The following is a 24,353-nucleotide window of genomic DNA, read 5'->3' as shown; positions in this document are numbered from 1 at the left end:
ACTTCAACTTTCTCCATGTAAAAAGAGAAGGCCAGACAGAAGGATCAAAGTACAAGGTGAGCTGGTTCAGCTCCACAAGGCTTCCAATTAGGCAGCTTACTAAAAATAGAGGCCACCGCTTCTAAAACAGCCAAGGTGGCCGGATCCCAGCAAAGCCACTGCTGCCCTGGGGTCGGGCAAACACGTCCAGTCCGAGCTTCCCTCCAGCACTGCGGATGGTGAACACAGGACTCTGGAGCTAGGGTAGGACAGGGACAGTGACAGTCACTGGTTCCTCTGTACAGGAAGCTGACCGGACCAGAGAAGGAAACACGTGAGGCCTCCGTAGCTCTATACTTTACCGATATTTTTTTACTCTAGACTTTCACCAAAGCAGGAAGTGGAAGCAACTCAGTCCACAGCTGCCTGGAGTGACCAGGCCTTCTGACTCTCAGTCCAGTATTCGCTTTACCACATCACCCTGCTTTGAGGGAGACCAGACCTCAGGGGGCGGAGGGAACAGACTGAACACCTACGGGCAGGGAAGAGGAGAGGGAGAGCCCCGCAGGAAGCACTGAACAGGACGGGCTGTGCCTCGTCAGGCACACATGGGTTTTTCTGACCCGTGGGCATCCGTGCACACGTTATGGACACGCGCTGCTTCAGGTGGATGAGTTCCACACAGGCTTTCAACTCTCGGGGCACATGCCAGACTGGTTACAAAAGGGATGAATAAGTGAGGTCAAGCCACAGAAGGGCACGGGGTCTGGTTAGATAAAAGCAGGAGGAACAGCACCCAACTACTTTTCCAGAGGTGAGCCCAGAACAAAGGGCACGGGACGGCTGCCTCTCTATTGCCCCAACAACCCTCGAGAAGCTTCTCGCAGAGACCTGGACGTGCCAGAGTTCTCTAGGAACAGGTGCCCCTTAGCTGGGTTGGGAATGCAAAACATCGGGAGGGCGGGTGTGGCACCCTGGCCACGGAGGGGTGCACACTCAGCACAGTGGCCACCTGACACTCATCTCGTGGACCCCTCAAGACCCCAAGGTGAAGGCTATCACCAGGGCACCAGATAACCCCAAACAATAGCAAATAACAGGCACAAGGTCCTTGCTATTGTCAATACTGCTCTCAAAATGGTTCTGAAGTGTCTGCGTTTTATCTTAAAAAGAACATGGAAAAACATATTTTAAAACCTGGGTATAATATTACCAAAATGTTAACCTCGGCTTCCTGGGTCTGAGAGCAGAAGGGGCTTCCCTTCAGGGTGAAGCCTGCCTTCGCTTTGCTCAGAAGGCCTGACGACGAGAGCAGGACACGGTGGCCAGTCTCCCTTTCCTCTCCTCAGTGCCTGAGATGGATTCCCCAAATGAAACAGGAGGCTGCGAGGGACGAGCAGGAAACACAGCTCCCCTGAGTTCTTGTTTAGTGTCCACAACCCTAAAAAGCTGTTATTACTCTCCCCATTCCACAGAAGAGAAAATCCCCATTCAGGAAGCTTACAAAAAGCATTCCCGGTCAGCTAGCAGGTGGCAGAGCTGGAATTTGAACCCACACACACCAAACCGTATTATTTTCTGACAAATTGCTTGAGACCAGATTAATTGAATTTAGCTTCGTTTTGATACGCTGCACAGGGCGTGCAAAGCCCCGCCTGGAACAAGCAGGGAGCCTGGACGGCACGGGTTGGCTGAGTTGTCTTCCCCTGCATGGTGTGGACGCTGGGCTCCCCCCGGGCCAGACTTCCCTGGGGTGTTCACGAGGGGCAGCAAGGCGCTCTGGAACACCTGCATCTCAAGTCAGAGGCCCTGAGTGATGGAGACCTCTCGCTTTCAGGCTAACTTGTCACCACTCTAAACCTGTGTCCTGTGTCCATCCAGGCCACCTCTGCCCACGAGGGCTGCAGTGGAGAGACAGAGCCTGGCCAGAGTCACTGAAGGACTTCTGTTATGGATGGAATGTTTGTGTCCCCGCCCCCGCCAAATTCCTGTGTTGAAACCCTACTTACTGCCCAACAGGATGGTAGGAGGAGGTAGGGCCGTTGGGAAGTGATTTAGGATTAGATGAGGTCATGAGGGTGGGGCCCGTAGGAATGGGATTCGAGGCTTCTCAGGGTCAGAAGAGAGCCTATGTCTTCTCTCTGCTCTCTGCCACATGAGGACACGACCCGACGTCAGCCATGCACAATCTGGAAGAGGCCTCACCAGATCCTGGTGGTGCTGGCACCTGCTCTCAGGCTTCCAGCCTCTGGAACTATGAGAAATCAACTACCTGGTTTTGTGAGCCTTTCAGTCTGTAGTACTTGTTACAACTGCCTGGACAGCCTCCAGGAGTTGGTCCCCCACCCGGCACGCCCAAGGGGGGATGCCACCCCTACAGAAGGATGGTCCACGCCGCCCTCTGTGGACTGCCCATGTGACAAGCTGACGTCAGAGAGGTGATGCCTGGAAGGATTTCTCCTCTGGGAATAACTAGGCAAGTAAACCTAAGAGGACCTATCATCATTTAAACCCCCAAATGTTCACAGCAGAGGATTTTTCTGGGTATCTGTTTATCTTTTCATCTTTGTGCTTTCCTGTTTTTACAAACTTTATACAATAAATATGTTAACTTTGTAACTGGGAAAAACAGTTGTAACAGCAAACAGTTTTTGTGGCATTTGCCCTCTTGCAATGTGACCAATCCCCATGGTTCAAGATCCAAATCCATTCTTTACGTATTTTTGTCTACATTTATTTTTTTTGTTCAAAAAAATATTTTTTTTAATGTTTATTTATTTTTGAGAGAGAGACAGAGACAGAGACAGAGCGTGAGCTGGGAATTGGTAGAGAGAGAGGGAGACACAGAACCCGAAGCAGGTTCCAGGCTCTGAGCTGTCAGCACACAGCCCGACGCGGGGCTCAGACTCATGAACTGCGAGATCATGACCTGAGCTAAGTCGGACACTTAACCGACTGAGCCACCCAGGCGCCCCTAATTGTCCATATTTTAGCCACAGATTTCCTTCACTTTAAGATATCTGAACGCGAAAATTCAGTTACAAGAAAAGTAAACGAAGGGATGACTTTTCACAAGAGGATACGGCCACCTGTGAGTGCACTTAGGTGTTATACTTGGGAGTCCCCTGACAGAAGCAGTGGGGGTGTAGTACTGGGTGGCTCGGTCCTTCTATGACTGGGCAAGAGCTTACAAAGAAGGGGCCTGGTGAGGAAGAGGAGAGGAAGGAGGAGGAGGGCTGAGAAGCAAATGGCTTTCAGCTGGCTCCCCGTTCACAAGGCTTGTGCCTTTGACATGGCTATTTTTGGGTTTCTGAGTGGGGGGGAAAAGAAATTCTTCCCACAACTGCCTAGCTTGGCAGCTCCCTTGCCCTACACTCCCTCTCCCTGCTCCTCCCCGGCCCTCCCCAGCCCCTCCAGGATGAAGGAAGCAGGCCCTTGAGTATTCCTCTGCCCCCAGCCACCCTCTTACCCCCCACCCCATGCTCTTAGAGTTTCTGTAGGCCTCACCCACTTGCCTGTCTCTACAGAGCTGGGAAAATGTGGAAATAAATAAAGCCTCAATTAGGCAGGCATCCAAGGTTGGGGGGGGGGGGTGTGGAGGAGGGTGCGAGGGGTCTGAGGCTCTGTCCCAATCCAGGAATGCCTGAGAAAGCTCTGGGAGCCTCAGGCAGCCTCTGAGGTTGGAGGCTTCCCACAGACTCCTTTTGGGTCTGTGCTGACCAGGCGGGGCCAGGGGCCTGGGAGCCCGGTTTCATCTCCACGCTGAGGCTCACATCTTGCTACCCACCTTCCCATAGGAAGGCCTGGCTTCCTTTGGCCTCCCCACACACAGAAGGAAGGGAGGGGTCCTCACTCGCACCCCTTCTTTCTTCCTCCTTGATTCCCTTCCCAGAGCAGGAGGCAGGACCCTCAGCGCGGACCTGGACCCAGGCACGGTGGCAGCGCTCCAGACCGAACAAAGGCAGTTTTCCCCTTTTAACTGTGGAAACTCAGCATTTCTTATTTATTCCATTCTGAGCCTGGAAAGAGCAATGAGAGGGAGATCTTATTTCTTCCCCCAAGTTGAGGGGTGGGGAGAGAGAAGCAGATTCTGTAGGGACGAGACTGGGCGGGGAGAGGCTCACAGATATTTTTAGAGACATGGGAATTCAGCAAGCCCCTTCTGCGGCCGGAAATGATCTTGTTTCAATCCCAACTCTGAGAGGCAAATAGGTGGTGGGGAGTAAGGGGCCTGGAAGAGGCAGAGTGTGGCAGGGGCAGCATCGGACTCCAGGGAAAAGGAGAGACGCGCTGAGGGCTAAGATCCCAGCAGGCCACTTCCCTCTCTGTGCTAGTGTCCAGTCTGCTTCTGCACGTTTAACAGCTGGGCAAATGTCACCACTTCACGGCAGCGCGGGCCGGCACTGAGTGAGAGCCGGGTGCCAGCCGGGCCCCTAGCAAGGCCATCCTTCACCTGCCCGCTCTTGGCCCCCTAGCTCTCGGAAGTACAGGGAGGTGGGGGAATGGGGGGGGGCGTGCTGAGAATGTCAGTCCCCAAGCTCCTTTTGCTGTTAGTTCTGGTTTGACAGTGGAAAAAGAAAATGGGACCTAAAATAAGATTTTTCTGTTTTACTTTTTTTTTTAATTATTATTATTATAGTTACTATTTTTTAAGGAGGCTCCACGTCCAGCATGGAGTCCAACATGGGGCTCGAACCCATGACCCTGAGATCAAGACCAGAGCTGAGATCAACAGTCGGACGCTTAACGGACTGAGCCACCCAGGTGCCCCTAAGATAAGATTTTTCAATTATCTGCAGGCTTCTAGTGAGTCAGGCTAACTCAGTACTTTAAGACCACAAATATGGTCCCAACCGTCTGCGGGGTGCCTCACTCAGAAAGCATCACTCTACAACCTTCAGCACAGCCACACAAAATCTGGGTGTAGGACACAGAGAAAAGGGAAATGCGGAAGGTGAGCCACCAGAACACCCTCCTGCAGCTGAGGAAATGCAGGATTTCTGGAGTGTGATCCAGTCTGTAACCCGGTAATTCTACATCTGGCAATGTTTCCTAAAGCATTATACTGAATAAAGAAAAGGGGGAAAAACCCAGAAAACAACTTGAATGTCCAAAAATACAGAACAGGAATCAAGTACAGCCAACTGATAGAATAGTATGTATTAAAAAGACCGTGCTTCAAAATAGGAGTATATAACTACACACTCTAAGAGGATACACAAACCATGATATTAACAGATTTTGATCTCTGGGTAATAAGACTTAATGGGCAATTTTGTTCCTACATGCTTTTCTGTGTTTCCCAAATTTTTCACCATGACCATATTTCACTTCTGACATTTGCGGGGAAATCACTTTTGTTTTTAGCCCCACCTTCTACCACATTGTGTGCTCTGACCAATCCTGCCTTCTGTACCGATCACTCCCCCTCTACCTAGACACACCTTCTCACCTCCACCTCCAGATTATTCCTAACGTGGCCTTTTCCCTTCCAAGGACTTCCAGAGCTTGCCAGACTGGCTCCTGTGCCTAGCCAGGGCATCTGTGTCTGTCTGTCTCTCTTAGTACTTATGTTCCCCATGATGGCGGACTCTCTCCTTTTCCTGACTATAGACTGTGAGATTCTGGAGGGCAGGGATGCTTCTTTACCTTTATTTTTTCCAACTCCCAGCCTGTCCATGGCACCCAACAAGCAAGCAACAAGTCAAAATGAATTCAACCTCTCTCCTGGTTTCCAAAGGTCCCAGCAAAAGAGTCATCAGGAAAACATTTGGTGTAGGGAAAAGGAAAATACAACAGTGCTACGTGGCCTTGGGATAAGGACAGGCCTGAGCCCCTGATCTCCCTGACGGTATTTCTCAAGGCAGCCAGGGTATCAGTTGCAGAACCTGCCTCATCTACGACAAGGGTCTTATTGTTGGTGCAGGTAGGTGACTGGGCCTGATCAGTAAAGGGCCTTATTCGCCAGAGGGAGATTAGATAAACTGTCTCCCTCTAACTTTTCTTGGAACAGCAATCATCATTAACCCTTGGGTTTCCAACCAAAAGAATGTGGAATTTCAACTATTTATGAAAGTATTTCTTCCTCAGAAAAGGTGTTGAAGCAAATTATTCCATTTTCAAACATTCAATTCAGGAGACAAATGCACATACACCTAGCAGGCATGTGTGCGTTCACTCTCAAACACACACACATACACACACACACACACACACCCGCCAAGTACATACAAAGGGCCATACAGACCCGGAGCCACAACGTGACCCACCCATGACAAAACAAGGAGAGAGAACAGAGAAACAGAGGGGTGGGGAAGGCAGGAGTGACTGACCAACAGGGGAAAGCACCACACACCCTCTGTCTTCCTGAAATGCATGAGAGGGGCCTCCAGTTAAACATGGCCAACAGAACATAGCAGTGTGCTCACGTTCCTGCTAAAACCTTAATAAAAATGGCCACAAGGGAATTTGTAAAAGGTATAAACTCTCAAGGACTAAAAACTAGAGAAGAGACAGCAACAGATGTGGGATATTCAGTGTTGGAACACAGAAGTGGCTACATGCACGGGGAGTGACTTGGTAGAGCAGAGGAAGCTTCTGGCCAACACTGCCTGGGAACACCAGCAAGCTCAGGGTCTGGAGACCCCAGGCATCTGTGACCAAGGAGGTGAGGCTAAGAGCAGGAGGACTGGTCAGGGCCTGTGCAAGCAGTCAGAGCCGGGGGCCAACTCCCATTAGCAATAACCAGAGGGTACTCTCTGGAAAGGCTCTGGACCTGGGGTAGTGGGCATCACTGGGGCAGAGGGGAAGGAAGGGTGGAAGATTCCTGAAAAATTGGGATCCCCCAACTTAAAGTCCTTCTGCTGCCCACAGGTCTCCCTAGCCTGCACAGGAGAACTGTACCTGGGGAAACCGATGAGCCCGAGAGAAAAGCCTCCTAAAACTGGCATTATCCATAGACTGAGAGGATTTATATTTGGGGACATTTGAGGGTCCCCCTGAAGTCACCAGTTTCCTGCCTGATTGTCCCTCCAAGGCAAGGTCAACCAGTTGCCCCCACACACACCTGCATTTGCACAGTCTTACTCTTAAATACAAATGCACAGCCAAGAGTGACTACTCATTGAGAGAGCCCAAGACCAAAACAAGGACAGAAAGAGAACCAAGAAGAAAGGGAGTCAGATCAGGTACAGAGTAGAATTTCAAAATAACAAATTATGAAATTACTGCATCCATGAAACATGAGTAAGATGCTATAAAAAGGGACAAAGAACAAAAAATGAGCCCCGAGAAACCAAAAATATGGTAACTGACCTAAGAATCTGAATGAAAATAAGAAAACAGGACATTATCTGGAATAAGAAACAAAAGGGTTTAAGGCAAGGTTAATGGAATCTCAGGCATAACAAAGCAATGCAAGAAGACAGTAAAACTTGAGACTCCATCCAAAAGAACTGACAGCCACATAGGAGTTCTACAGGCAAAGACCAAGAAAAACGAAGCAAAGGAAACCACCGGAGGAAAAAAATACAAAACAACTTTCTGGACCAGAAGGACAGAACTTTCCATGTTGAAAGGTACACAGGCTTCTAGTTCAATGAAAGAAAACAGATCCATACACCAAGGTATATCTTCATGAAATTTTAGAACTCAAGAGATAACAAGAAACTCTTCGAGGTTTTCAGAGAGAAAATGCCTCCGTTTACAAAGGATCAGGAATCAAATCCTTCGTACGTGAGCTTCTCAACAGCGAATCTACAAGTTAAAGACAAAGAACAGTGCCTTCAAAATTCCAAGGGAAGATTATTTCCGGCCTAACACTTCACAGCCAGTCCAGCCACCAATCAAGAGTGTGGGCAGGAAAGGCATTCTTAGACATGCAGAGTCTCAAAACTCAAAAGGCTTCACCGAACACAGAATGAAGCAAAAGAGAACGATCTAAGAAACTTAGGAGCAGGAAGAAGGGAATTCCCAGGATGATGGAAGGCAAGTCCCAGGTCAAGAGCTATGCAGCAGGCCTGGAGAAGAGCCAGTCCAAATTGGAACAAGAGGATAGACGGCTCCATGCAAAATGTTACCAGGACACGAAAGAAAAGAACAGAACCATTGCACTAGGTACTTGCCCACACCAAAAGGAGTTTTATAGTTCCGCTGGGAAGTTTAGGGTTCAACTAAGATTATACAGACAATCAAATGAAGGGGGAGGGTGGCAATTATTAACTGTGAGAAAAGCCAAATACAAGGAAATAAATATAATCATGGTTTACTACATGGCTTGAATGTGCTTTTTACATTTCCTAATAGTTTAAGCCCTACTGATTTCACCCTCCTACCTAATTTAACTGTACAGAAGGAAGGAAGGAAGGAAGGAAGGAAGGAAGGAAGGAAGGAAGGAAAGAAGGAAGGAAGGAAGGAAGGAAGGAAGGAAGGAAGGAAGGAAGGAGATGTGAGAGTCTGCATGTGCCTGCACATACGTGTGCACACGTGTGGCAAAGCCATGCACGTGAGAGAACTAAATCCTATCTCATGGTGTGCACAATCAACAGAGAATACCTTTAAAAACTCAAGAAATAGCAGTATAAATGGGTTATTCACAAACACAAAGGTCAGCACTAGAATCCTCAAGCTACAGGAATTGGAAATGGCCTCCTCTGGGAACAGGCTCAGGGGTAAGGAGGAATAGAGCAGAGTAACACTCTTGTATTTTAAGTATCATGGTGACATATTTGGCTTTCTAAACTAAATAAACTAAACTAAATATGTACTTATATTATTTTGAAAAGAAATTAAAGCTCCCGTGATACCTTAAAAATTCCCTCCTGGCCCATTTTCAGCTGTCAGGTATATCAGAGAACACAGTAAGACCCCCAGGTAAATACTGAACTGTAGGAAATGGATACAGAACCCTCTGAAATACTGCCTCTCTATCACACCAACGAGAAAACAACTTCCACAGATCTGGGAGATCGACTCCCCAGGGCCCTCAAATCAAGCAGGCAGCTCTGGATACAACTTCTCTTTAGGATGCGTTCATAGATCATCTTCTCGTTGGGCAAGGCCACTGAAAATAAAAGACTGTTCCTCCTAAGTCAAGGAGCTCAAATAGGGCATCTGCTGGAGGAGAGTTTACCTGCTGCCCACAGGAGTTGTGGAAAGATCATCTCTCAGGTTGTTAACAGTTTCAACACTTGATTTGGGGCTTTCGTACAGTTTAAACCAAATAACTGGATGTGTTCTAGGCAAATGCTTTTCTCCCAGATGGGAAAGAGCTAACAATATGTGGAGGGAACCAACGTGGCCAAAACTGTGACCAGGCTGTCAGAAGTTCATACGTGCTATTAAATTAAAAGACTAAGGGTTCAATACAGAAGACCTCTCCCGTCTTCCATCCCTCACATCATTGCACAGGCCACCCTTACAGCCTCCCTTTGGAGCAAACACCTGTGACCTCCCCAATGGTTAGTGAACGGACGAACGAACAAATGGAAGAGATACGTGCTTCCACGTCCATTCCTTTCTGCAGATAACTGGGCCTTCCTTTCCCTCTGGGCAGTGGTGGCGGCCCTCCCCTGGCCTGGCTGAGCACTGACTGCTCTGCTTGCCTCCAGAGGCCACAGCAGTAGGACGAGGAGTCCCATCCAAAGAAGACATCCTGACATCCATCAACGTCACCTACATGAACTTGTGTCTTTCCCTACAGGGCCTACGAAGAAAAAAAGATAAACGTGGCTAAGTGACCCTATGAGGAAATGTTCACTCCTCTTTCCCTACTTTGGAAAGGCAGGACTTATGTTTATTTCAGTAACAGAAAGGCAGCTACGAAGCTGGGCACAGTGATCTGATCCAGTGGGCCAACAGAAACAAATGAAGAGAAAGAAAGAAACATCAGGTGAAACCTCTGAGAATTCCCGCCAGCCATGCTCTGACCTCTCCATGCCCAACTTTCACCCTGGTAAGACAGAGAGAAGAGAAGGGTTAGAGACGTGCCCCTTTCTAGCCCTAGTGCCTGAGGACAAACAGGGCTGTTGTTTGCGTCAAATACATGACGTGAACTGGTGTGTGTCTGACACGGACTCAGAGTAGTTACCCTTTTTCTGATCATTTAACATGCACTTTCCATACGATCATAACAAGTCTCAGCATAGGAAGCAGAGAAGGTTAAGTCTGGTGACACGGACAATGTCAGTTGAGAACGGGGGACCGAGCGTCTGCCACACTTTGCCTTGTAACGCTGCCTATCCTCAGAGGAGGGACAGAGATGCCTTGGAGGATATGCTGGAAGAAAGCAAGGAGACTGATGATGGGCCATCTGAGAGAGCCCAAGAGAGTGAGGGAGCGAGAGAGAAGCCCATGCCAGGCAGGACCCGGTGGGGTGTTTGGGTTATTTCTTGCTGAGGACTCTGGTCTGAATCTCAGCCCTGCACCTGCCCTCTCCCAGTGCAGCAGCCACATGTCAACATGAAGCCACATGTCAGCATGAAACAGCCAAACCCCATCTTCAAGGATACTCTGACTGCACTTGGCTCTCCCCAGTGTCGATGTTGATGTAGAAACCCGGCCCAGGCAAACGTGGGCCCGGGGCTATTTTCCTAACCTTTCCTCATTAGAGCATGGATTGTGTTCTCTTCTCCATCTTGGAATGGAGTCCCTAAAATATAAGAAACCTGACGTGTTCTCTCGCACGTGCTGCCATTCTGCTACCCCAAAGCCCAGGTCCATCACACTGCCAACCTCCTGGTTCTTCCCCATCTTTGTTTCCTCAGCTTTTCCAAGGCTGGAAGCCCTAGTGGCTTCCTCAGCCGGGTGCCGGACCAATCGATTGCATGACCCCGGATGAGGCGGGTCCATTCCCCCCACAATTACTGAGGGCTTACTACAGATGCAAGGGCTTGCTGGTACAGAAAATAAGGAAGTGTGTCTGTTTCTCGGTAGCTCATAGCTCGTTAAGGACCCCACTCTGTTCGCACACAATCCCAACTCTAGACAGTGAGAACCACCGCATGGAGGCAGAGATGTGTCCCTGTAACCTACCGGTGAGTGACTGAAGTGGGTGACCCCTCTTCCCCTCCGGCTTTCAATTTCCTCATCTTTCAAAGGCCTGAGGGCTAAACTCGAGGATGTCTCCGAGGACCCTCCCAACACCACACTACACCCACCATTCCCCTGGTCCCTTCAGATGCAGCCAGGGCGCCCCCCTGCGTTGCTGGGACCAGAATGCGTGCCCATGCCGTCGGGCCTCCTGAGAATGCACTAGAAGTCAGGACCCGGCGCGTCCTCCACACCCAGGCGTAAGCAAATCTCATTCCACCCCGGTGGGTTCTTCAGACATTCGCTGCCTTAGGGGAATGAGGAAAAGAGGTGGCCTAGCCCTCTACTGCCCCTTGTCACTTCTCTGCGCCAGCTGGGTACGCGGTGTGTCAACAGGTGCTAGTAACCCACCAGCTTTAGCACCAATCACACGACAAAAGTGTAAAGACCTCTGCTATCATTTGTCCTGCCATACCAGAACTCTTCAAACATTAACCAGGCAAAGCCCTGGAATCCCTGAGCCAGTAGGGGTGTCTGGGCCCCAGCTCAGTGACGGGAACTGAGCCAGAACAGCTCCACCCACCGGGCCTTCGACCCATGACTTGATGCACGAAGCTCAGCTCTCTTGGGGGAAAAAAACCTGACCCTTGGGCCAGTTACTGCTCTCTCCACGGACCACGTGAAGGATTCAATGTGAACCCAGGGAGAACGGCTAGCACTGTGGCAACGTGATTTTTCACCTCTGCATTTATCACAGAGGCTGGCTTGTTCCAAAAAAAGGTACGTGGCTACCTGAAGGAAGTGAACCTCAGGCTCCCGCCCCAGCCACAGTCACCGTGCCCTCGGACAGACAGCCGGACGCCACTGAGAAGCATCTGGGCACACAGATTTCCAGCTGGGGCCCGTGCACCGCAAAGCGCCGTCAGCCACCGTGCATCTTCACTGGCTGACGGGAAGACAGCTACAAGTCTCACCAGCGGGTTCAGAGGAAGAAAAGCCAATGATTCGTATTATTTGAAGGGCATCCCATCCACCTCCCTCCCACCCAGGCAAAGGTACAAACAGAAGCCCAAAAAGGTTACCTGACAAGGGACAGAGACCAAGTTAAACAGAAGCTGGGCTGGAATCCCAGCCTTGGAATCATGCCTCGCGACCCTCAAGGCGAGGTGCGCCCATGTGGCTAGAAGTGGGGCACAAACGGGACCGTACAAAGTCCTTCAAGGCCTCCGTGGCTTCGGGGAGTTGCGGTCCTCCCCCACCCGCACTCCCGCACCTTAGGGGGCCACGGGGCTTGGTAAGCAGCAGGACATTCGTTGGAAGTCAACAAAACCAGTCTTGCCACCAGGATGCACACTCCTTAGGAACAGCGCAGAGATTCCCCTCTCCCTCCCCACTCCCTGCGGGCCGTGCCACGTGTAGCGCCTTCCACTCTGAGGGGCTCACCTCGTCTCCAGAACCGACTCGAGTCAGAGCAACCGCCAGAGCTCCGCAATGCTAGTCTCCACGCTGCCACGACCCAGGCAGAATCACTTCTCCGCCACCCGCTCTGTTGGAAGGGCTGGTCCTTCCAGGCCCTTCCCTACCCTGACATTCTACTACTGACTGACTCTGAAAACAGACACGTGACACTCGCTGGGGCGCGTGACATCAGGGACAGTCTCTGGTGGCGCCATCGTTTCCTTTCCTCCTCTATGTCCTGCCTTTCCTCCTCTTCCATTCCCAGTGCCTCCGTGTCATGCCTGCCTGCCAGTGGCCCCCCGTGAGCAGTGCCGAGCCTGGCCCAAACCAGAGCTGGGAGAAGGCGGGGGAATAGCAATGCGAAGAGGAAGCAGCCACATGCCCTGATTACTCGGAAGTCATTCTTCTGCCAGCAAGGGGGGAGCTCTCCCCACCATCTCTCAGCCTGGTCTAGGCGACGCCACTCCGCCCTGCAGACCCAGGCCAGCTCATTTCTCCGGTGAAACCTTCCAGGTGGAGTCAGCTCGCCCTCCCCCGTTCCCAGACACTTTGTGATAGCTTCCATTATCATACCCTCTGTGTCGGTTGAGTAATGGCCCCCAAAGACAACCGTGTCCCAATCCCCAGAACCTGTGCATGTGACTTTAGATAACAACAGGGACTCTGCAGGTGTGATTAAGGCAAAGATCTTGAGAATGGGAGAGAAATCGCTTATCTGGAGGGCCCAATGTCATCACAAGTGTCGTCTAAGACAGAGGCAGCCGGAGATGTGACAAAGAGGAGAAGGAGATGTGACAACAGAAGCCCGAAGCAGCAGTGACTGAGGAAGGGGCCACAGGCTGAGGAACGCAGGCAAGCCCCTGGAATCTGAAAAGAAAACGACACGGATTCTCCCCCTGGAGCCTCCAGAAAGAACCAGCTCTGCTCAGAGAAATGGATTCTGGACTCCTGACCTCCAGAACAGTAAGAGAACGAATCTGTGTTGTTTCCAGCCGCTAGGTTAGTGGTGACTTGTTATGGCAGCCGCAGGCAACCAACACCCGCCATGTTGCGTATCATTAGCAGTCGTCCCCTTCATTCCCAGAATGAAAGCACCTTGGAGTTCACTTCTGACACACTGTAGGCACTCAACGGATGTCTAAGAATGAATGACTCATCAACATGCACACGCACAAGGCCTGGACCAGCCCTTGTGAAGGATGCCCCTTCCTGAAGATCCTCCGCCTGCCTGCCTGCTATGGCTCCTGTGATTTCACCAGTGGAAACACTCCCTGGCTTCAGAGAGTTCTCCCACCGTAAAGAATATGCCCTTCCTTTCCCTTCCCTTCCCTGCAGAGGAAAAGATTCTTCCGGAAAAGTGTTTTGTGGAGAGAAGGGAGGGCAGGAGACATTAAGACCCACACATGTTAAGCTGCCTACCCACAACTAATACTTTAAGTGGCTTGGCTTACCAGGACGGCATTGCCCATGTCCCAGGGAGTCCAAACCAAAACACTCAGTCAGGGAGAGCGGGTGCAGGGGCAGCAGGGTCCTAACCGGGGTGGGTAAGAGTATGAGGGCCCGAGAGGTAAGGGTGCCGGGACTTGGCCCCTGGAGAACTCTGCGGCTTGGCTGCGCGCTACCCAGCCCCACGTGTGCGTGTGTGTGTGAGCACCACACGTGCACATGTAAACATACTAGTACGACTCGCTTGGCCTTGTTTTCTCAACCCCAAATGTTTTCTGTTGCTAACTTCTATAAAATGACTCTTTCTCGACAGTTCTTTCCCTGCTGCTACTTAATTAGTTCCCTGACCAATTACTCCAAGCTGTTCGCTTTCCTAATACCCAAAGTCATTTCTCTCTCTGCGGGAGGGAGCCACCCAGCCCGTTATCACAGACTCGCCGCAGGCCAGCCGCAGCTGCCGCACAGAAGTCCGCCCACAGCTCTGAAGATCTCCACTAGGGGTGCCGATCACAGCCCATCCTCGGTCGCTATCCCGGCGCAGAGGAAGGGCCACAGAGATCCCTGTGCACAGTCCACAGAGGTGCTGCTCCCACCCCTCCTCCTGTCACTGAAAGAGCTGTGCACACACAAAGGGCTGGGCAGATGGCACCCAAGTGGACAACGGGACATAAAACCATATTCGGCCGCCTCTGTTAATGAATCATGGGTACCCAGAAGCCTTCTCACTCAGTACGAGCGGGCGCACTGGGGGAGGCACAGAGAACGTGGGTACCTCATAATGGCTCATGGACAGTGAATACAGGCAGGTAGCTAATCACTATCTTGCCTCCCTTGTCTCACCACTCATGTGACTGACTGGGAAGGAAGGTAAGCACACTGGACGGTCCCAGTGAGACAGAAAGGCACTCGTTGGGTAACCCGAGGTCACCAAATCCTCAGTGCTGTGTGAAAGTCAAAGATGGCGGGTACTCCGTGGGAAGCCTTCTTAAAATCTATACAACAGTGGGGCGCATGGGTGGCTCAGTCAGTTAAGCGACTGACTTCAGCTCAGGTCATGATCTCATGGTTTGTGAGTTCGAGCCCTGGGTCGGGCTCTGTGCGGACGGCTCAGAGCTTGGAGCCTGCTTCAGATTCTGTGTCTCCTTCTCTCTCTGCCCCTCCCCTGCTCAAGCTCTGTCTCTCTCTCTCTCTCTCTCAAAAATAAATAAATATTAAAAAATTTTTGTTTTTCTAATTTTTAAATGTTCACAACAGAGAATCAAACACCGGAGTCAAGACAGTAGACCCATTTACCACACAGTCAGCTTGTCCCATCCCTAGGTATGTTATTTAATGTCCTGTGTGTGCGGGCAAATACCAGGCCCTGTCTTGAGGTGCTCACTGACCTAGAGAGGGAGACCAACATGGCAGAAGTGTCTCAGGGATCAGGGACAGAGGAAGGAGGATCACATGTGACCTGGACCCATGTGGGAGTGGTACCTTTGTCTTCTCTTGGTTCTTGCAAATAATTCAGGGTTACCTGCAGCAACCCCCTACTGCACCTGGCAAGGATTTCTTTGTTCCCATCTCCTTAACCCTCTTTACCCACTCATTCCTGCATGTTGTCTCTTTGCTCTACAAGGCTTCGGCCATCCATGTGAAAGATTCTAACTCTCCACCCCACACTTAGGCCCCTGTATGTAAAACAGCCCTCCCCCCCCCCCACCTCCCCCACTCCCAAAGGGCAGCCCATAGGCCAGCAATCAGGACCAGGCAATCAGAACCTGGCTGCTTACCGCACACCTACTGGTTGAGTCCCCAAGGTCAAGATTGTTAACCCCCTCCCTTGGGTTTCCCCACCATAAAATGGAGGTCTGGACCGGGTCATCTCCTGAAACCCATCTGCTATAACAGAGTCTGCTCTGTTCTTTATCCAAATAGCCCCATGGTTAACCACTGGTGGCTTTCATGCCCCAGCTGCTCTGTATGTGAGATATGTCACCCGGGCCAGCATACAGAGTTGTAAATGACAAGAAATGACAAGAAAAAGCTACCAGAGGCAGAATGCTGCGCTTTGCAATAATGCCAGGCTCAGATGTCTTAACAAGCCCGTGTTCCCAAACTCCTCCCCCAACTTACTTTAAAAGGAAAGGAGGGGAGGGTCTTAAATTTGGTCCCCGGTTTCATTTCCATTTGTCCTGAAGGTCCCAGAGAGACACAAAGAAAAGGTCCCTGCATCTACATGCTTCTTGCTAGTGGGTGAAGTCGCGTGCATCACAGTAAGTCAAACAAAAGGAGAAATGGCGTGTGGCACTTGTCAGCTTCACCACTGACCCCTGAACTTTGACAACAGGATTCAGCTGGGAAGAGTTCCCAGTCCCACCTGGGTGAAAGTGAGTCATTCCCTGCTCACTCACTTTCACGTTTCGTAACATCCACTTCCCGCAGGAAGCCCAGAGGCCAAGCACAGAGGGCCCTCTTATGTATGACCCATCCCTCACCCTGTCATCCACTCCCTGCCACCAAGGGACACAAATTCCACCAGGACTAATGCCTCACCTTCCAGCCAAGGGACTGTTACAGTATCACTCCCAAAAAGCTGAAAATTGTTTTTTGGTTGTCGAGACGAAGTAAAGACGGGATAAGGGACACATCAAAGACCCCCCGTGTCCAGAAAGCTAACGCAGGCGGGGGTTAAACACCTCCATACCCCGGAATCACCTTGTACACAGCCCAGGCTGTGCCCAGCCCGACAGCCAGCAGGCCGGGCCCTGCCCCTCCCCTCCCCTCCCCTGCCCGTCTCCCCGTTACTTTCTACTTCTTGCAAACGTCAGCCCCAACATGGGCCCCAAAGTTAACCTAGAAAGGGGAGTCCTATTCACACATCAGCCCACATTAGCAAAACACTATTTTTGCAAATGTTTAAAAAGTCCATTATTTTGGAAAAATAAGTTAATTACGTGGTCGAGGCAAGAAGAGGTGCCTGGCCTGTGTAGGCACGTGGCCTAGGCCTTCACGCACCTGGATAATTCTGCCACAGGAGGTCCGTCCAGTCACAGCATATTCTTCAGTATGGCTCGGGGTGCGGGGGGGGGGGGGGGAGGGGGCTGGTAAAGAAGGGGTTGGGATTATCTCACAACTTTAACTGACGAGGCAGCAAACTGCATCCGTTTTAAACGCTGCAGTGAGGTTCTCTGCGGAACTGCACTTCAAGTCAGAGCTCTCCCAACCGCGTGTGACAGTGGCCAGAGACCTCAGCAGAACCTGCTGCATCTGTAGGGCCTCAGGGCTTGCCTCCCCTCCCAACGGCTCCCCATCTTGCTCCAGAGGCTGGGTAGGGAAACGCTTCCAAGTTCACGGTCGGTTTCTGAAAGTGCCTGTATTACCACAGCGAGCACGGGACTAGCAAAGAGCAGCTGAGCAGAGGAGGGGAAGGAGGGAAACACAGGCTGGCTGAGGCCCCGAAACCCTCATGAGGTTCCTGTGGAGGGAAAAGGGGCAGGGAGGAGGGCCCTGCTCAAGGCCGCTCAGCCAGAAACAGAGGAAGGAGATTAAAACCCACATTTACGGGACTCCTAACCCAACACCCTCCTTGCATCCTTCAGGCTCCTGGCACCTAGACACAGCAGGCCTGCCTCCGTTCCCTGGAAGTGGAAACCTTGTGGAAAAGAATGAAGGCCAAAGCAGGGCTGAACGCGTGACAGATTCAAAAGTCAATCTAAAAGCATGGGACTAATGCATAAAATGCCTTCCCAGGTTTGCCGTCTCAGCCCTACCCCTTGAACATGAGGGTTCCCTGCATCTGAGGAAGCTTCTCTGCCTCTGGGCACAGGCACAGGGAGGCACCCTTCACTCTTCTGACCCTACACATCTCCAACGGACGTTCATTCGCCAGGACTGCAGGCCTGAAGTTAGTTTAGCTCGACCGGCTTGAACACACAAGGGAAACTACTCTCGCCGCCAGTTTATGGCTACAGACAAACTCGAGGGGTGGGAAGGATGCCGAGGGCCCAGCCTGGCCCTCAGCCAGCACCATTACCCTCCCCCATTCAGGCAGCAGCTGCCAGAGAGTCGGCTGTGGCCAGACACAGGGAAGGACGGGACCGGACAGGACCGCTGGGGAAAAGACACCATCGTTCTCTCAGAAGGTGGCTCACCTGTTTACAAATCCCAGTTCCGTCACTCAGAAGTTGAGCGACCCCACCATATGCCTGGGCCTCAGTTTTTCCGTCTGTGAAATGGATACAACAGTATCTATCAAGGGAGTGTCACGAGGATGACATCAGAGATCCTGCCTGAAGAGCCAACACACACGCAGCACTGGGCCAAGCACGCTGTGCCTCCCCAATCTCCGTGACAAGCAGGAAGGTGGCCAACGTCCTCTCTTTCCTTTCAGAAGACTTCTCTGACCCTCCAAACCACCATGACCCCGAACAGTGTGCACATCGTGGCTTTGCTTTGATGTTCAATCTTCACGTGTTCATGGAGGGGTCCCAACAGACTGCGTGAGGTTCACCACAAGGGGGACCTCCTTTCGGCCACGTGTTCTTCCCCTGCAGCTTGCCTTGGATACAAGAGCCGCCGTGGTCACCAACGGATCGGACACATCAGCCCTTCTCTGCCTCGGAAAGCTCCAAGCGAGGAAGAAACAAAGCCAGAGCCTACGGAGGAGGGTCTCGAGCGTTAGGGCTTCCAAAGCACCACAAGCAACGGTTATTTAAACTCTGGAAGGCTGGGCCTTGCCCTCAGAAGATTCTCATACAGCGGAACGCCTGGAAAAATACGCGATGGGGGACGACAGAACAAAAGAACCTCAGAGACAGTTCCTAAAGACAGTAGGGCCAAGCTGTGACGCCCCTCTTCCACGCTCTCCTATGGCCCTGGGCAGCTGCCCACCATCCAGGGCACATGACACAACACCAAAGTAGGTGAGATCTGACAAGAACCAAGTGGGCAAAGGTCCCAAGATCAAAGCAAGCTCCGGGATTCTGACAGGAGGCAAACCCTTACCGAGGAGCCAGGATCCTACCCCGTTAGCACTTGGCATCCGCGGAAGAATGCTCGCACCAAGCTCACCTCATGACACAGAGACAGATACTCTGAGCACAGACACCCCAGAGCGACTTCTCTGGCCGGACCTCTGCATTCTGTGGGATGCACAAACCCATGGCCGCCCCTGAAAAGCGCACGTCTCCAAGGACCAGAAGTGTTTTCCCCATGATGCCTAAGGATGTGAACGAAGCTAAGGGTCCTCGGCAGCGCAGCCCCTACAGAGTCGCGCAGCTCTGGTCCGTCCTGACTCTCAAGGCAGAGGATGGCGAGGTGCCCCACGAAGTGAAAGGCAACGACCCTCAGTACCACACGCTCACCACGGAAGCGGAGCTACACTCCCTCTACGGCGTCCCCGCGGGAGGAACCCGGGGTCCATTTGCTCCAGAGCCCAGACGGTTCAAGAGCATGAGACCACCAGAACTTTTAAAACAAGGAGATTCTGACACCTGCTCCAACACGGACCAACCTCAAAGACTTTATGCGCAGTGACATCAGCCAGACACGGAAGGACCAATACTGTAGGACTCCACCTGTATGAGGTACACAGAGTCGTCAAAATCACAGAGACAAAAGCAGAAAGGGGGTTGCCAGCGGCCAGGGGGCAGAGAGGCTGGGGAGTCAGCGCCACGTGGGGCAGAGTTTCGGGGCTCTGCAGACGAGTGGGGCTGCCAGCCGCACAACAGTGGAGTCTGCCTGACCACACAGCACCACACTCTTAAAGACGACTGGAACAGGAGGTATTGTTATACATAGCTGATAATTTAAAAACAAAAGAACCTTACACCGTCTTTTTGGCCTGGCTTCTAGGAGCTAAAAGCAAGAGGATATGAAGGCCAGAGAGCAGACCACAGCTCAGCAGGTACGGTGCCAACAGAGCCCCAGAGCCCCACGGCCCGGCACGTTCCACTGCAAAGCTGGAGGCCCCGCCGTCGAGCAGGACTTGGCGCTTCTCTGAGAAACCTTCCAGTGGGTGACCTTTGGGCTCCGACAAAACCAGTACCTTAGCTTTACGCCAGTCTCCAGAAGCTTAAGGAGACAGGGCAGAATCTGGTACAATAACGGGCAGGTTACAGAGGAAGAAACAAAAGCAGGAGAGGGAGAAGTCTGGGTTTCTAGATCCTCTCCTCCGTCCACTCCCGAAAAACCAGCGGCCCAGCCAAACTGCTCAGGCTCCCACTTGTCTGTGAGGCTACCCTGAGCCCACCTCACCTCAGCTTGTGTTTGGGAAAATTTCTTTCCCTTTTTTGGGAAATGTGCCTCTCCTCCACACCCACCAGTTACAGGGTATGTGGGTGTATCGAGAAAGAAATTTCCCAAAAAAGGAAAAGCGATTCGCAAAGGTTAGCCCCATCTCAGAGCTGCCGGGGAGAGAATGGCAACAGTCAGCCCGTGGAGCGGGACTAGGCCTAACGGCTCCAGACCCAGCAGAGGTCTCCGAACGAAAGAGCCTCTGAAAGCAGCCCCTGAGGCAGGCACGGCCCCAAGGAGCGCAGCCTTCCTCCTCCTCCTCCCGGGACCTCCTGACAACCGCCATGCCCTTGTCCGTTCCAGCCCAGGGGGGCCCGGCACAACCTTTCTCACACTGTTCTCTGGAGCCTTCCGGAGCGCGTTCTCCCCTCCAGTAAGAGCTGGAACACCCAACACACCTCGTGCCTCTCCCGGAAGCTGGTTACTTCAACTCAACAAATATTTCCTAGGCCTGTGCCACCCCAGCAAGGCCCCGGCTAGATGATGGAGACAGAGACCAAGAATTATCGAGGGCCTAGTGATGGAAAAAAAGTCACCATCTAGTTGATAAGATAACATTTAAACCAATGAAAACAAACAATAACATTGTATAAAAGTCAAGTAACAGCTCGAAACAGATTGTGACTCGTGTTAAGGGGACAGCCCAGCCCTAAAATGCTATGACGTATTACAGGCAGTAGAGGAGCTCTGAGCAGGAGGGTCGAGGGGGCGGGCCGCGGGCTCGGCAGGAGCGGAAGGACCAGCAGTGGCTACAGGCTTCCCGGAGCCGGGACCGCTGCTGTTAGAGACCAACCAACACCAAGGTGTGGCCATTATACAGCATGGTGGTCTGAGCACAGCGCAGGAAGTGGTACATATATGCTCCCTGGGTAGCAGCTACGCACATAGGCAATCCTCCTAGACCTGTGGACTCCCAATGTGCGGGGCCCCCGGCAGAAACCACTGCACTCCAGGAACAGGCCTACCCCATTCCACGTCTGGCATTTACCACGCCAGCCAGCTGGCTAACGCTGCCCCATTCACCTCCCCCACTCCCAGGAAATCAGACAGTGGAGTCCTTCCTCACCTCAAGAACAGGGGTGAAAAGAAAGCAAGTCAAACTTATATTTTAATTCAAAAAATAAAAAAAAATTTTACACAAGCCACTGACCAGATCACCCGGGAGGGTCTCTCAGCCTTAGCACTGCTGACATTTGGGGCCGGATCGTTCCCTGTTGTGAGGCCTGTCCCGTGCATCACAGCAATCCTGGCCTCTACCCTTAGGTGTCCAGAGCAACCTGCACAGTTGCAAGAGTCGAAGATTCCAGACGTTGCCAAGTGGCCCTGAGAGGCACAGCGGTCCCCAGCTGAGGACCATGGCTCTACTTTACGTACCCTAAGAGAAACTCCCAGCACGGCTGCGTTCAGTTCAGACAAGAGCCTGCCTGCAAAGCTCTCCCGCTCCAGGTCTCAGGACCCTGCCAGCCGGGCAGAGGCAGGCGTCTAGGCGTCGGGAAAGCTGACCTTGGGGTTGGGGCTCCAGGATTCTGGATTGTGCTCACTGGGGAGTGGCCAGGAAGAACAAGGCCTGATACGGACCACTGGGGTGGGAGAGGCCCCTCCAGCCCTTGCAAGATAGAGCCCACCTGCAACGGCCGCCAATGCTGACCATGGGCAGCTGGCATCTGACTGCCCCCTTCACCCAGCCTCTTGTCAACGGCAGGCCAGACGCTTTCCTGCAACTTTCCCCCAAAGCACTTTCCTAACACAACAGGGAAAACCCTCACACACCTGAGATGCTGCTTTAAAGGTATTTCAACACAACTGACACTGTCTTTTTGCACTCACAGAAATAACGCCTCTCTACTCCCTGGAGGTGCAGCGTCTCTGCAATGCCCACACTAACATTTCAACACTAAACGGCACACCAGGTCAGCCTCTTCGGCTCCAAGGTCATCTGCCAGAAAGTGGCCCATGGCCCAAAACTCAACTCTGGGCATCCCCCACCATGCCCTCTCTGTAGCCCACACTTTTCCCGGGGCTTCTTTTCCCATGTGGCTGGCACGGTCCGACCTCTGCCCCAGCGGCACGTGAAATAATACCCAACCAACATCTGGGTTGCTGGGAGACCAAAACGTACTGCAAGGTGTCAGTACTCACGGCTCACCAGCCTCAATTCTTTAGGAGCAGCTCTTGGGATGCATCATGTGCTCTCCATTTGTGCAGACACAAAGGCATCCACGGTAGCCACCCTCGCTTTGTGCATGTGCAACTGAGCTGAAGGGAACCAAAGACCATACTGGACTCCAGTAGACCTACAGAAAGGTTTCCTGACCAGAATAATCGGTCTCCAAGCAAAGTCCAGGGAACTCTTTTTCGGGAGGGTTCACGGTGTAGCCCAGCCTGGATGTAAGCCAGTGACCTCTGAGGCTCCTTCTCTACTACTGTTAGGCTTTGGGGGACTTAAGAACAAGGCAGCCAAGCACAGGGAGGACAAAGTAAACTTCAAGGCTTGCAGAAGCCCATCTCCCACCCGGGGCTACGACCTGCACGATGGCCAAGCTGGAAGAGTGCAGAGGGCAGGGCCAGGTCTGCCTCCAGGCCTGCATACCTTTTCCCTGAAGGAAACGGGTATCCAAGTGCATCGGTTCCCCTGCTCCTTTTTCTACTGAATTCTACCACACCCCACCGATGCTCACCTCCAATCTACTTCGGACCACAGATGCTTCCATGGCAAAAACCCTCTGGAGCCCATTACACTGTTCTAATACACTCATCACCAGAAAGAATGAGAAAGAAGGAACCAATGAGGCAATGAGGTTGATATAGAACAGGTATCATACCTGCTAATTCCATTACCTAAATATCATACCCACTAATTCAGCTGAGAAACAGAAAAGAGAAAGCATCACATCACAAATATTAGGACCCCCATTTGGAAATGGACTCACTTGTGGCCTTGTCACCCAGCTCTACTGACCACCCTAAAATCCAAATGTCCCAACAGCCTACAAGGTCCTTGGAGAGGACAGTTGTCTCTGCTCACACTTCCAGGACCCTGCCCTCACTCCTGTAGCGAAAAGAAAATGAACTCTGGGTGGGATGGGGGTCAACCTGTTTCACACAGTATGACCCGATTTTCCAGGACAGTCCCGGTTAAAAATGCTGCCCACATAAATGCACACAAACTCAAGTGGAACAGGAAGAGGTACTAAAATCTTCTGCCTTCAACCCTTCATAAAACTTGGAACTCAGTCATACTTTAGATTAGTTAGGAGAGACCGATCTCCGTAGAGAAACACTCAGGCGACGTGGATGGAAAAAGAAAAGCCACAACAACTTTCCACCTGGTTGGTTTTCAGGTGTGCCTCTGGACCAAGAGCAATAAACACTCAACCAGCCCAGGAAGCAGGGAGCAAACCAGAGCAAAGCTGGTGCGCGGCAGGGCAGGAAGGAGCCCTGCGTCCTGTTTCAGCCACCAGGAGAAAACTGACCCCGTGGCCAGGAGGCCCCTGAAGGTCCAACAGGACGAGACTAACTGCGGCAATGGAACTGAGAGGCAGTCGTGGGACGGCAGCACGTGAATGCACATGTGCTCAACTCACACACGCATGCCCAGGGTCGGCCTCCCACCCGTCCCCGCAGGCCCACAGCCTGTTCTGCTTCTCGCTAACTGGCCAAGTGGGACTCCCGTCAGCCTGGAACACAGGGGCTTCCTCCCTTGCTACTCACTCGCACCTGTGACGATGCCGCCCAGCAAAGGTCTGGGTTCTCAGGGCCATCTCTCACACACACCCCAAGTTCTTCAAATTCCAGGCTCCCAAAGGAACACCCAAGCACACCGCTGTGCTCACAGACGACCCAAGCGCAGCCGCGATGAAGGGGCCCTAAGGGAGGCGAGAGGCACGGAGTGGGCGCGGAACGACACTCACCATCTCGTCCAGGGCGTAGCGCAGGAGGCCGTGCTCGTAGAGGATGAAGAACCGCCGCTGCCATTTCTGCAACGGAGCATAGAGTGGGTGGTTAAGGAGGGAGTCCCCGTGCCTGACAAGCCTATGTCAGACAAATGCCGGCTCCACGCCTTTTTATTTCTGGGGCAGATGGCAGGAAAAGAGGGACCCAAGGCATAAGAATGGTAATTTATTAGACAGCCAGGGGAGTCTTTTCTGTATATTCTGTGTTTT

General features: G+C 52.1%; 1 protein-coding gene across 7 annotated transcripts in view; it reads right to left on the bottom strand.

Moving 5' to 3' along the window:
• MPRIP (myosin phosphatase Rho interacting protein) overlaps positions 1-24,353 on the bottom strand; it is a 154,568-nt gene that overhangs the window by 94,311 nt on the left and 35,904 nt on the right. For all 7 annotated transcript variants that reach the window (XM_040452980.1, XM_040452985.1, XM_040452983.1 and 4 more), the window contains exon 3: positions 24,102-24,167. In XM_040452980.1, the coding sequence (XP_040308914.1) occupies positions 24,102-24,167 (66 nt within the window). The remainder of the gene's footprint in view (positions 1-24,101; positions 24,168-24,353) is intronic.

The sequence above is a fragment of the Herpailurus yagouaroundi genome, unplaced genomic scaffold, assembly GCF_014898765.1.
Source record: "Herpailurus yagouaroundi ecotype Mexico unplaced genomic scaffold, PumYag 208, whole genome shotgun sequence".
NCBI lineage: Eukaryota > Metazoa > Chordata > Mammalia > Carnivora > Felidae > Herpailurus > Herpailurus yagouaroundi.
Note: the sequence above shows the minus strand (reverse complement) of the source record. Positions and strands in the feature narration are given on the sequence as shown.